This window comes from Cardiocondyla obscurior, linkage group LG05 (genome assembly GCF_019399895.1).
Source record: "Cardiocondyla obscurior isolate alpha-2009 linkage group LG05, Cobs3.1, whole genome shotgun sequence".
NCBI lineage: Eukaryota > Metazoa > Arthropoda > Insecta > Hymenoptera > Formicidae > Cardiocondyla > Cardiocondyla obscurior.
Window position 1 is genome coordinate 4,026,234 of NC_091868.1, and position 15,395 is coordinate 4,041,628.

The window sequence follows — 15,395 nt, forward strand, 5'->3', positions numbered from 1 at the left end:
ATTTTTCAAAAAAAAAAAAATAATAATAATATAAATAAAACCAATAAAATTTTTCTTTTCTCCCTTTTCCTATAAATAAAAATCCAACTAATTTTACTAACTAACCTCATCACATCTTCAGAAAATGAGTACCGAGTCGAGAATTGAACACATCAATACCAAGGCATTGACCAGAAGTGAACTCAAGGCCCGGATAATTAAGGTCAGCTCCCCACGCTCTTCTGGGTACAACTACTTAACAGCCAGGAGGAATTAGAAGAACTGACGGAAGATCTAACCAGAAGAATGGAAAGGAAGAGCAAGTTCATGCACATTCCGCCCGATCGAATCCATGACAACACAGTGGTGGCGGTAAAGGAAGAACATATATGGAGACGGGGAGAGATCCTCTACACCATCGACAAGACGGTATACGTCGCCCTGCGGGATTGGGGCCGGACCATCAAGGTCCCATTCTTCGAGGTATACCTCCTGGAGGATCGTTTCTGCCAACTCCGTTGGCAAGCCATCCCCTGCGGCCTCGCCTACCTGCGACCACTGAACGAAGAACACGAGTGGTCCGACCGAGCCAAAATAGTATCCAAAGCCTACCTCAAGGGATTAGTAGGATGGATAAAAATCCGCCGTCACCTACATGAGACCAGCGCAGCCATCACCTTCAGGATCGAGCACAAAAGTGAGGCGGCAATTGATGACCTCAAGGAAACAATAATCCGGCTCGGATTCGGGCAAGACACCTTCCAAATAATTGGAACTTGCTACCCTAGCATTTAAATATTATATACATATATACATATATATATATTCAATTATAAATAGATAAGAAACCAGCATTCCTTTCAGATAAAACGGATATGTGTGCTCTCCATTCAAAAAAAAAATATATATTTACTTTCCGATAAGAAATGTTTTATCTGGAACGAAGGGCAACCGATAATTTTAAATTAGCTCTTAAATTGTTCGTGAAAGAAAGAAATTAACCCACTCATTTTTTCCATCTTGCAAATGCAGAGCTTTCAAACCTCAGCATTTGTCTAAGGCCGGGGGTGTTACGTCCACGCCCTTTTAATTTCTTTCTTTCTAGAACATTCTAATTCACAAGGATGACTAACGATAAAATGAAAGGTCAAGTACATTGTTTTTAAGAAAAGAGTCATAACAACGGAAAATTCGGAAAAGTGAATCAGACTGCCCTATGATAAGCGGTGCGCACGGCACTCGTAAACAACGCCCTTTTCAATCATATAAAAAGCGCGAGCGGGCGGAACATTGTACATTCTAAAAAGTCTCTTGACACCTGCCGTTACTTTAACCGCGATTCGTGAGTGCTTAAACAAACCAGAAGGAAGAATCAGCCGATCCGTAGCCGCTCTAACCACCCGATTCACGAGCTGCTCAAATCCGCCGGACTTCCACCGGAATCACGAATCCATCGCTCCGCCAGAGGAACGTTTGACGCTAAAACTTCGCTTGTTTAATAATCTGCCCAAGTAGTAAGTCTGATTCTCATTTTTCTTCAATTTTCCGTGAAGTTATTATTAAATCGATCCGCTCATTTATAGTGAGCCGAACTTGCCCACGCACTTCCGCTGATTCTGACGAGAATACGTCGAAATACAACTATTTGCTTACCGAGTTAAAAAGAAAACTTCCGATGCCATGCGGCGGAAGCTACAACTGTAAAATCTGTTATCCCGAGCTTCGATTGTACGCGGATTATTGCGAGGCCCAAGGCCCATCGTTTTCGCCATCGCCGATCGCGTCACCTCACCGACTCCCCTCGTTTGCTTCGAATAATCCTCATCCTGTTCCTCTCCCGAGTTTTTCTCATTCCTTTTCTTCTCCATTTGCATCTCTTCCTAATTCCAGTTACAGACATTTCCTCGACCAAGTAGCCGACAAATACCCTCACCCACCTCAAGAAACTCCTGAACCTCAATCCTTCCCTCCTCCAGCTTTTAAAACAGAATATAACCTTTCCAACAACGATCCTGTCATTTTTGTCTATCATCCCGAACATCAAACTCCTTTTATTATCCCTGAATCACACCTGCCTACATTTTTCTCTCCTCCTGTTCCTTAAAGTCATCCTTGTGAATAATAATTAATTAAACTTGTATACGCATTTTACTGTAATTTTAAGAAATATATTTTGTTTGTTTTTTTTTGTAAATCTGCCTTCTCGAATTATTTTAGTTGTAAGTCGCACCGGCCCCATCCCTGATAACAGGTGATACTTGTATCGCTTTATCAAAATTAGCGGCCACCGATCACGCAGCTTAGATAAGACGTCACATTGTCTCTCGGGACATTGACTCTTGTCGTAGCTTTTGGTGTGAGCGGTATCTCGAGTACACTATTTACTGTGTATCTCGAGATTACAAGGTCAAGTTACCCAGACCTACCTCATCCTTACCTCCTATCTTTGATAATCAACGGCCTGGACGTAACAGAACCTAATTTTTGGGGGCTCGTCCGGGATGTTGAGTGCGACTTATGGCGGATAATACGAGAAGCAAAACCGATAAATCAGTAATAGACGAATTATATAAAACAGCCATAGAAAGTTCACAAAGTTCTAAAACAACTTCAACTCCTTTTCAATCAGTCGCGAAAAATATTGATTTTACTCTTGACGAGAGTAAAATAGCCGAAACTCCTTCTCAACCACCTGCTAAACACGTTACTATTAACGAAATTCCCGAAATTCTAAGTGGAAACGAATCCGAATCCACGATGCAGACCACTCCTAAAGAAACAAAAATAATTACCAATCATAACCCCTTCGCTACATTAAAATACGCGGTAGAAGCCGTACCTTTTTTCGACGGTAAAAGCTCGTCATTATCTTATTTTATCGAAGGGTGTAAGGAAGCGAAAAATATGCTACCTCCAGAAGCAGAACCTCAATTCACCAAGGTTATTAGAACCCGAATTGTAGGCGAAGCTCGACGCACCATTCAAGATGAAGAATTTAGTAGTATCAATAAATTGACCAATTATTTGCAAGAAGTTTTCGGGGAAGCGAAAAATATTTACCAATTACAAGGCGAAATGGGCCGTATTTATCAGAAAAATGCGGAAGACGTGGTTTCGTTCGCTAATCGACTGAAACATATCGGCAAACAAATATTAGAATGTCATCGAAAAACGGGAGGTGTCACGGAAGCATTGAGAAAAGCTTTACAACAAGATATGTGTAAATGCTTTATTAGAGGTTTAAAACCGGAAATCGAACAAAGAATAACGCGGAATTTGGAAATTAACGAGACAGTAACTAACGCAATTAATATAGAACGGGAATTACAAGAAATTAATAATTTACGAAATAACAGTTCTGAAAAACAAGCAAAATCATATTGTCAAAATTGTTTAAAGGAAGGACACTCGAGTTCTTCTTGTAAAAATCCGGGAACAGATATTTTAATTTGCCAAATTTGCAAGAAACGCGGTCACAGTGCCGACAAATGTCGGCATCGTAATCCACAAAGTTATCGACCAGTAACATTAATAAAAGAAAATCTGTTGACTTGTCAAATATGTACCAAAACCGGGCACACGGCTAAGAATTGTAAAGTAAATACTAGTAAACCTGTAGTTATCTGTCAGTGGTGCGATAAGCCCGGGCACTCAGCTCATAATTGTTGGAAAAAACAAAACGAATTCAAAAACACAGATAACAAATTCAGAACTGTTTGTCAAATTTGTAATAATAACGGGCATAATGCTAAAGAATGCCGATTTAAAACGGGACAGAGCTCAATATCCAAAAATTCGTTATTCTGCCGGTATTGTAAAAAGGAAGGACACCTCCTGGAAAATTGCGAACTAAGATCAATAAATAATGATCGCCGGAAAAATATGAATGCGGGAAACTTACTCGGCCCCTCAAAAACGGGCGTGACAGAGGGGACCGAACGGATTTCACGCCCCTCGACCAGTCAAAGATCATAAGAAATTCGCTGTTCTGCGACGTCCGGCCTGTCACTGTTAATCTTGATAAACAGAGCCATGTACCAACAATTCAAATAAATTTACACGGTATAGATTTGATCTTTATGTTGGACACAGGCTCCGGGCCGAATATCGTCAAAGAGCAATTTTTATCCGGGAGTGAAATAGTTAATCACAGTGTAGTGTTAAAATTGAGTGGAATTAACGAGCATCCAGTTTATACTCTCGGTGAAACAAAATTAAATCTCTTCAAGATACCAGTGACGTTTCATGTGGTTCCTGGCGATTTTCCTATAGCACAAGCCGGCATACTCGGAAACGATTTCTTTACGCAGACGGGTAGCAAAATCGACTACGCGAAGGGAAACTTAAAAATATCGGGAACCAACGTTTCGTTCTTCTCACCAGAAAAAATTACCGTACCTCCGCATACGGAATCATTGTTTTTCGTGAGAATAGGAAACCCACAAATAAAAAAGGGCTACATTCCGAGGATAAGATTAGCCGACGGAATCAGTCTGGGAGACACGATAGCGGAAAATGTTGACGGAAAAGCTTATCTGAGTATCGTAAGTACTACAGATAAAGAAACTGAAGTTCAAGTGCCTACCTTAAACCTCGAACCTCTTATCAATAATGGTTCAATTAATCGAAAAATTATCGATCAACGGAATGAAGTCAAAAATTTGCAAGACTCCGATAGTAACGACGTAAATTGCAAAGACGAAGAATCCGATTCCGAAAATTTTGAAGACTCCAGAGAGGGAAGTATCCAAACCTCTCGCAAAACAAGAAAAATCCAAGGAACACAAACGGGAGATGTGACGACATCGCCTGGCTCCACGAAATCCAGAGGGGGAAATCTCCAAACCTCTCGCAAATCAAAGAAAATTCAAGAAGTACGAGAGAAGGATGCAGTGACATCGCTCGGCTCAGCAAAATCTAGAGAGGGAAGTATCCAAACCTCTCGCGAAACAAATAATATACAAGAAGTACGAGAGAAGGATGCAGCGACATCGCTCGGCTCTGAAAAATCCGGAGAGGGAAATCTCCAAACCTCTTCTTTAATTAATAATAATAATAAATTGTCTTCAAAATTCGCAAAAAACTTGCAAAGTTCCCAAGAGTGCTTCACGATATCGAATAAAGATTCGGAAGACAGACTCGACAAAATAATACAACTATTACGTTTAAATCACTTGAATGTAATAGAAAAGAAAAATATAATTAAAATCATAACGGAAAATCAGGAAAGATTCCACATACCAGGGGAACAACTCACCGCTACTCACGTACTGCAGCATCAGATTCCAACCACGGATGATCAACCAATAAATACTAGACAGTATCGATTTCCGCAGATACATAAAGACGAAATAAATAAACAAGTTGAAGAATTACTAAAAGGAGGCATAGTCAAGCCATCTCAATCACCATACAACACGCCTATCTGGATCGTACCGAAAAAGGAAGATTCGCAAGGAAATAAACGATGGAGAATGGTATTAGATTTCCGTGCATTAAATGAAAAAACCATTGGCGATGCATATCCATTACCGAACATTACAGATATCCTAGATCAACTAGGAGGCGCACGATATTTTTCCGTGTGTGACTTAGCCTCAGGCTTTCACCAAATAAAAATGGCACCAGAAGATAGTCACAAAACCGCCTTTACAACGCCTTTTGGTCATTACGAATTTGCTAGAATGCCTTTTGGATTAAAAAATGCTCCCGCTACATTCCAGCGCTTAATGGATATCGTATTGGCTGGGTTACAAGAACAAGAAATATTCGTATACATGGATGACATCGTTGTTTACGCTACTACGTTAGAAGAACACGAAGAAAAATTCAAGAAATTAATGAAACGATTAGAAGATGCTAACCTGAAACTACAGCCCGATAAATGCGAATTTTTACAAAGCGAAGTCACTTATCTTGGACATGTGATTAGCAAGAACGGAGTAAAACCAGATCCGAAGAAATTGGAAGCTGTAAAATCATTTCCACGGCCCAAAACATCAAAAAATATAAAACAATTTATCGGACTAGCAGGATACTATAGAAGATTTATACCTGAGTTTTCTAAATTAGCTAAGCCATTAACAAATCTGTTAAAAGGCGATATAGCTTTCAAATGGACATCCATTCAAGAGGAAGCATTTAAAATCTTGAAACAAAAACTCTGTGAAGAGCCCGTGCTACAATATCCAGATTTTTCAAAACCTTTCATCTTAACCACAGACGCTTCTGGAATCGCAATAGGAGGCATATTATCACAAGGAGAAATTAATAAAGATCAACCTGTAGCTTATGCCTCCAGAACATTAAGTGATAACGAAATAAAATACGATACTTACGAAAAGGAAGCTCTAGCAATAGTCTACTGTGTAAAACATTTTCGTCCTTACTTATACGGTCGAAAATTTACATTAGTCACGGATCATAAGCCTTTATTATGGTTTAAAAACGCACAAGACGCCAATATGCGAATACTGCGTTGGAGATTAAAACTGGCAGAATATGACTACGAGGTTGTATATAAAGCCGGAAAAACAAATGTCAACGCCGACGCCTTATCTAGAAATCCAGTGGAACAAACACCGTGTAACATAATCAATCGGAAGAAAACTTTGAATCCAAACGATCCTAAGGACGCAGAAATAATTGCCAAAATGTTAGAAGAATCCGACAGCGATAGCGAGGAAGAAGATTTTAAATTATATCTATCTGATAACGAAGATTTTACGATCGACGACCAAATAGAGAATGAATTTGTTCTCGAAAAAGAAGAAAAACAGCAGCCACTTCAAATAACAAAAGAGGTGTCAACTCATAATCTTCCAGTCACAGATAGAATTCAAACACGGAGCCAAACAGCTAAAAGAGAACAAAATAAAGAAAAATCTGACCAGGAAAGTAAAACACACGAGGATAAGAGTGATAACGAATCTGAAACAAAGTCAACGCCAGTTATCACCGATATACGCGTAAGGAAAGCCAACGTTATAGATACTCGTGACCTACTATTCTTGAGAAAAGATAACGTGACATACTTTACAGATACTAGCGGAAAACCTTTAGATTCTGGATCTCAAAAATTATTCGAGCGAAATGAACTCCCAAAAATACCAACACTTACAGTGGGAAAGGCTGAAATAATTAAATACAAAAAATATTATCACATTGTTCTACCTATCAGTGAAGGATCGAGAGAAGGACCAACAATGACATTAAACCATATTAAAAATGCCATAAAAGATTTGCAAACAATTTCCGAAGAATTCAATCTGGAAACCATCAGCATAGCAAAAACAGATTTTGTTAATAATGTGCCATGGAGCGACATCAAACGACTACTGCAATTAATTTTTATCGAAGCAACGACTAAAATAATAATTTGCAATGGGTTAATTAAATATCCACCAGCCGATTTACGCACAGTAATAATAAGTGAAACGCATTGTTCACCGACAGGAGGACATCGTGGAGTAACGAAAACATATAACAGAATAAAACATAAATATTATTGGGAGAATTTAAAAACAGATATCCAGAAATTCATACAGCAGTGTTTACAGTGTCAACTAAAAAAATTAGTGAGAGTGAAAACTAAACAACCAATGATGATTACCGATACACCAGGATCATCTTTTGATAAGGTAGCCATGGATATCGTGGGACCTTTGCCGAAAACGGAAAGGGGAAATGAATACATATTAACAATGCAAGATCAATTAACTAAATTTTGCATGGGAATACCATTGTCGGATCAAACTTCCGAAACAATAGCAGAAGCATTTGTAAATCAATTCATCTGTATAATGGGAGCTCCAAAAGCAATTCTAACGGATCAAGGCAGAAATTTTATAAGTGAATTAATGAAAAAAGTTGCCAAAATATTCAGAATTCGCAAATTCCGTACTACAGCATTTCACCCGCAATCAAATGGCTCATTGGAAAGATCTCATCACGCTCTGGGGGAATATTTAAAACAATACGCGAATAACCAAAATCAGTGGGATAAGTGGATAAGTCTCGCGATATTTAATTATAATACAAGCGTGCACGAAGCCACTAAACATACACCATACGAATTAGTATTCGGAAAAATTGCCAGAATTCCATCAAACGAACCACTGGGACCAGAAGATAAGCTGGCTAACTACGACGAATATCTAATAGACCTCGTCACTCAATTACATACTATACAAGGAAATGCGCGAGAAAACGTAATCGAAGCGAAGAATAAATCAAAGAAATATTACGATAAAAAATTAAATACGCAAACTTTTAAACCCGGTGATTTCGTATTCATGCTAAAAGGTCCGAAACCTGGCAAATTCGGTGATCATTATTCTGGACCTCATGAAATTATGGAAATTTTAAACAGAAATAACATAAAAATTAAAATCAATAAAAATAGCCGAATTGTGCATCCTAATCGTTTAAGAATTTCACATATTAAAAATCACTAACCAATTAAATTTTTCAGATGGACCATTACCGCAAACTAATTATACTCTTGTTACTAACAATATCGATCTCTTCCACCCACGGGATAATAGGATATGATTGTGGCTCAGCAGCAGCTAATCTAACAACACTATCTCTTATCGACTTAGAAGAATGTGACATTCCGACCGTCTCAATAAACACTACACAAGTTTATCTACAGCTACTTCAAATAGACGATTTTACAAGTGTGAAAGTTATACAATGCAAAGTGGAAATAGACAGGATGATTAAAAAATGCGGAATGTTTTCGCACACCATGGAAGTACATAATGGAAAATATTCATACATACACGAAGTCTCAAGAGAAGTATGTCAACATATGCATCTGGATGGAACATTTACAATTGGCAACACACTAATAACCGGATTAAAACCGAATGCTACCGCAAGCCGTCCTGTGGTCCTGGCCGGAAGTGTGGACAACGACGGAGCCTGTTCCGGAGCCGCCTACTCCGATCCTTATGGAACATGGGAGCAAGTCATCGTATTAAGCACTATCAAGATAACGCTACAAGATTATTCTGCAAACATCCGACTAAATTCTAATCAAGTGCTATTAAGATCCGGAGTTGTATGCGAATTAAAAGCTACACGTTGCACCGATATGGAAGGAGGTAATACCTTCTGGGAACCCCAGCCGGGCGACACTTGCAATCTACGAGGATACAGTCTTTTATACAGAGGGATCGCCGAAAGCATAACTGATTATAACGTGGAACCACCTCAGATCGTATATACCATAAATCAAAGAGATATAGTATTCGCTTTAACCAGGACAGGCGAATATACAAGCTGCGGATTTACATTAACGCAGACCGAACACCCGAAATTAGTAATATTTTTAACAGATCCAAATGGATACATATTTAAAAATTACAGATCCTCGGCATCCTACGATTTATTTACATATGTTAATTCAAAATTCGTTTATGTAGAAAGGCATGTACGACAGCAATTTAATTTATTATACAGAAATGTAATATTAGAACAATGCAGATTAGAATTACAATTATTAAGAAATTCTTTAGCAATAGCAACACAATCACCAGATATTTTCGCTTTTCACTTCATGAAAGGACCAGGATACATGGCCGTATCAACAGGAGAAGTAATTCACATTATAAAATGTGTACCCACGGAAGTAAAAATTGCAAGTACAGAGGAATGTTATGATCAACTTCCAGTAATAAGAGGGAACGAAACTTATTTCCTAACACCACAAACACATATACTATTACAACAGGGGACTCAAATAAACTGTAATCCTTTGGCTCCAGCAATGTTCAGATTAGATAACTCGTGGTATAAATTTTTGCCAAGACCAGTAGAATCAGTGCGACCTACAGTCATGAAACCAATGACAAGACCGACTTGGAAATATGTGAGCCCAGGATCATTAGCCACGAGCGGAATATACACACAAACAGATTTAGATGATTTGAAAAATCACATAATGTTTCCGGCCGAACGACCAGCCATTCTTAACACTCTTGCACGAGGAATCATGGGCGAACCAACATTAATCCAAGGAGGCTCAATCTCTAATTTAATTGACAAAGCATCAATAGAAAGAATCGCAATATCAACTTGGCAAAAGTTTTGGAGCAAATTCTTAATTTTTGGCAATATCAGCGCAGGATTAATGGGAATATATCTTACTTGCAGAGCAATCAAACTATTAATAGATACTCTCGTACATGGCTATGCCTTACACACGGTTTACGGATGGTCAATCTACTTGATAGGAGCAATCTGGGATTCTATAACCAACCTACTACTACATCTGGGAAAAGGAAGGAACAAATACGAAAAGGCCAGCGCTCCTAAACAGGATCCAGAAACAACGTTCACCCAGAATCATCTAGAAATGGAAAATTTACATCCAAAAGTTTATCCAACAATACCAGTAGAAAAAACAGCAACATATACGTTCGAATTAAAAGAATAAAAAAAATAATAATAATAAAAATAAAAAAATAATAATAAAAAAATTTTTCAAAAAAAAAAAAATAATAATAATATAAATAAAACCAATAAAATTTTTCTTTTCTCCCTTTTCCTATAAATAAAAATCCAACTAATTTTACTAACTAACCTCATCACATCTTCAGAAAATGAGTACCGAGTCGAGAATTGAACACATCAATACCAAGGCATTGACCAGAAGTGAACTCAAGGCCCGGATAATTAAGGTCAGCTCCCCACGCTCTTCTGGGTACAACTACTTAACAGCCAGGAGGAATTAGAAGAACTGACGGAAGATCTAACCAGAAGAATGGAAAGGAAGAGCAAGTTCATGCACATTCCGCCCGATCGAATCCATGACAACACAGTGGTGGCGGTAAAGGAAGAACATATATGGAGACGGGGAGAGATCCTCTACACCATCGACAAGACGGTATACGTCGCCCTGCGGGATTGGGGCCGGACCATCAAGGTCCCATTCTTCGAGGTATACCTCCTGGAGGATCGTTTCTGCCAACTCCGTTGGCAAGCCATCCCCTGCGGCCTCGCCTACCTGCGACCACTGAACGAAGAACACGAGTGGTCCGACCGAGCCAAAATAGTATCCAAAGCCTACCTCAAGGGATTAGTAGGATGGATAAAAATCCGCCGTCACCTACATGAGACCAGCGCAGCCATCACCTTCAGGATCGAGCACAAAAGTGAGGCGGCAATTGATGACCTCAAGGAAACAATAATCCGGCTCGGATTCGGGCAAGACACCTTCCAAATAATTGGAACTTGCTACCCTAGCATTTAAATATTATATACATATATACATATATATATATTCAATTATAAATAGATAAGAAACCAGCATTCCTTTCAGATAAAACGGATATGTGTGCTCTCCATTCAAAAAAAAATATATATTTACTTTCCGATAAGAAATGTTTTATCTGGAACGAAGGGCAACCGATAATTTTAAATTAGCTCTTAAATTGTTCGTGAAAGAAAGAAATTAACCCACTCATTTTTTCCATCTTGCAAATGCAGAGCTTTCAAACCTCAGCATTTGTCTAAGGCCGGGGTGTTACGTCCACGCCCTTTAATTTCTTTCTTTCTAGAACATTCTAATTCACAAGGATGACTAACGATAAAATGAAAGGTCAAGTACATTGTTTTTAAGAAAAGAGTCATAACAACGGAAAATTCGGAAAAGTGAATCAGACTGCCCTATGATAAGCGGTGCGCACGGCACTCGTAAACAACGCCCTTTTCAATCATATAAAAAGCGCGAGCGGGCGGAACATTGTACATTCTAAAAAGTCTCTTGACACCTGCCGTTACTTTAACCGCGATTCGTGAGTGCTTAAACAAACCAGAAGGAAGAATCAGCCGATCCGTAGCCGCTCTAACCACCCGATTCACGAGCTGCTCAAATCCGCCGGACTTCCACCGGAATCACGAATCCATCGCTCCGCCAGAGGAACGTTTGACGCTAAAACTTCGCTTGTTTAATAATCTGCCCAAGTAGTAAGTCTGATTCTCATTTTTCTTCAATTTTCCGTGAAGTTATTATTAAATCGATCCGCTCATTTATAGTGAGCCGAACTTGCCCACGCACTTCCGCTGATTCTGACGAGAATACGTCGAAATACAACTATTTGCTTACCGAGTTAAAAAGAAAACTTCCGATGCCATGCGGCGGAAGCTACAACTGTAAAATCTGTTATCCCGAGCTTCGATTGTACGCGGATTATTGCGAGGCCCAAGGCCCATCGTTTTCGCCATCGCCGATCGCGTCACCTCACCGACTCCCCTCGTTTGCTTCGAATAATCCTCATCCTGTTCCTCTCCCGAGTTTTTCTCATTCCTTTTCTTCTCCATTTGCATCTCTTCCTAATTCCAGTTACAGACATTTCCTCGACCAAGTAGCCGACAAATACCCTCACCCACCTCAAGAAACTCCTGAACCTCAATCCTTCCCTCCTCCAGCTTTTAAAACAGAATATAACCTTTCCAACAACGATCCTGTCATTTTTGTCTATCATCCCGAACATCAAACTCCTTTTATTATCCCTGAATCACACCTGCCTACATTTTTCTCTCCTCCTGTTCCTTAAAGTCATCCTTGTGAATAATAATTAATTAAACTTGTATACGCATTTTACTGTAATTTTAAGAAATATATTTTGTTTGTTTTTTTTTGTAAATCTGCCTTCTCGAATTATTTTAGTTGTAAGTCGCACCGGCCCCATCCCTGATAACAGGTGATACTTGTATCGCTTTATCAAAATTAGCGGCCACCGATCACGCAGCTTAGATAAGACGTCACATTGTCTCTCGGGACATTGACTCTTGTCGTAGCTTTTGGTGTGAGCGGTATCTCGAGTACACTATTTACTGTGTATCTCGAGATTACAAGGTCAAGTTACCCAGACCTACCTCATCCTTACCTCCTATCTTTGATAATCAACGGCCTGGACGTAACACAATTAGTATACATAGTTTATATAACGATATTTTAAGCTACATTCTATAAAGCACATATGCACGTATATGTCACAGTGAACGTCGCGTACGTTGAAGACAATTGCGCATATATGCCCTTCCTTGAACGCAGCTTTAAGATTTTGTTATACCGAGTGTTTGATGTAAGGTTTTGTTCCCGATAATTGTAGATAGATATTGGGAATACAAATCAAAAAGTCAGATATCATTTCGTAAAATTTGTAACCGTTAGCGAGTAAGAAATTATTGAATTTTGACGAATTGGCGCGGAGCATGTAATGAGTCGGGCGCGGCAGGTGAGAGCGGGTGGGTCTTAGGGAGAGAACGAGGGTTAAACCCCGCGCGACAATTGTGAGGTGAGGGTGGGAAAAGTCAACGCGTGGTGTAATAGACAATTGTCGACGGCGCCATTCTTAACAATTTGCCTGTCGCGTTCACTCACGCGCAGCTTCCTTGTCGCTCTTACGCTTAAGCATTTCAAACATTTAAATTTCTTCTCAATAATGGTTGAGAATTTTCCAAAATAGTATAGAATTTTTTAACTAATATTTCCAATAACTTTCTAAATCCACAGTGGTGTACACTTAAGACAAGACACCCTGTATAAACACTTTAATTTAAAGCATACAATTCTGTTATTAAAAAACAAAATGTTGGTTCTCATAATGTACTATTAGTATACGATAATAAAAATGTTTAATATCTTGGAAAAAATTGAAGTATACAGGGTGTCCGGTTCGTTTTGTCACTCCCGAAATTTTGGGGTAGACAAGAATATTTTAAGACGAAAAGTCCTATACAATTATGCAAAATTCGTAACCGTTGATTTTATAAAAATTATTATGTCTCGGCGAATGAACGCTAAGAAATCTATGGGCTGGGCGCGGCGATGGCATTGTTTCGTTTTCTGCAGAAAGTAGCCGAGTCGAATAATACTGATTGGCGAGCGGGTTCGGCGAATGAGCTCTAAGCAACTTAGGGGCCGGCCGCGGCCGCGGCGGCGACGGTGTTTTTAAAGATATAATCTGAGTCAACTCAGAAAGAAACAATCACGTATTGAAGTCTTTGCGGCAAAGATGAAACGAATGCGCTCGCGATCATATGATACCGTGCCGACAAACAATTAAATGTTTCCGCGCTTCCGAAAGCACGATATTAACATTAACATATTATGCTGTCTTTAGGATTTCAGACATCAAATAAAACGTATTTTTAATATTAGGAAATTATTAATATTAAGATGTGCTATCATTTCCTCACTACCTAGCGGTAGATAGCATAGTGCGTTTTTTTTATCGTGGTATCCCCGGTAGGCCTAATCCACTGTCATAGTTTAATTTAAAAATTGTTCAAAGTGCCCTCCTCTTTGTTGCACACAGAGTCGGGCCCTTCGAACAACGTCTTGCGTCGCTTGATGGACCATATGCGGCGTAATGGTAGCGAAGGCCGCAACGATGGCGTACCTCGTTTACAGTGCCGTTTCTCTGGGGCTCGACTAAGTTTTTTATGTGTCCCCATAAAAAATAGTCCAATAGAGTCAAATCTGGCGATTGTGGTGGCCAAATAATTGGATCACCACGACCGATCCACCTGTCGCAAAAGCGTGCGTCTAAAAGTCGGCGTACTCCCCGACTCCAATGAGCCGGTGCCCCATCGTGCTGGTAAATCATGTTTCTCCTTGTTGCCAGCGGAATATTTTTAAGAAGAACAGGGAGCTCGATGTTCAAAAAATATTTATAAAATTCGCCGGTTAAATCTGGCGGAAGAAAATATGGACCAATCTAATACAAATAAAAGAAAATTTTGGTTACACAGTATTTAATAAAATAATTGTTTTTTTCCGTTTGTACTTGCCACATGATTATCGATGAGTCCCGCCCATACATTTATGGACCATCGATATTGAAAAGCTCCCTGTCTAATAACATGAGGATTTTTATCCGACCAGTAAAGGCGGTTCCTTAAATTAATTACGCCGTTTGGCGTAAACGTCGACTCGTCAGTCCAGAGGATAGAGTCTGGAAAAGATGCGTCTCTCCTGCTCTGTGCGAGAAACCCTGCAGTACGAACATTTTTTGATAATTATTATTCCCTCAAAATATCACGAATATAACAGTTAATAAAAATACCTTCACAGAAATAGAACCGTAGATCGTTTATCACACTATTTACACTCAGTATTGTTTTGTTTTGAAAGTCATTTTCAGTATCCTTTATTATTATCAATTGTTAAAAAATATTGTAAATATTGTCGATAATGTATTATACATAAATTTGACAAAAGATAAAATGTTTAGTCTGTTTACGATCTTTGTAACTTAAACTGGCTTTTTCGACATCTGTCAATTTATCAAGTAAGTCACAAGTGTTGAACCTATTTTATTTAATTACTTATTAAACTACATATTAAATTTAAATGCCTAAGCTTTTACTGAGTGTAAATTTGTGTGTCAAACGAAAGG

The 15,395-nt window shown here is 38.9% G+C and overlaps 1 protein-coding gene across 1 annotated transcript; it reads left to right on the forward strand.

Annotated features, from left to right (window-relative positions):
* The first annotated feature begins 7,718 nt into the window (after positions 1 to 7,718).
* LOC139102647 (uncharacterized) lies at positions 7,719 to 10,465 on the forward strand. The gene has a single exon (XM_070656717.1). The coding sequence runs from the start codon at positions 8,453 to 8,455 to the stop codon at positions 10,421 to 10,423; it is 1,971 nt and encodes a 656-aa protein (XP_070512818.1). The 5' UTR covers positions 7,719 to 8,452; the 3' UTR covers positions 10,424 to 10,465.
* Positions 10,466 to 15,395: the final 4,930 nt, after the last annotated feature.

Coding starts and splice junctions, on each gene's coding strand:
- LOC139102647 (XM_070656717.1), top strand. CDS start 8,453: ATGGACCATTACCGCAAACTAATTATACTCTTGTTACTAACAATATCG.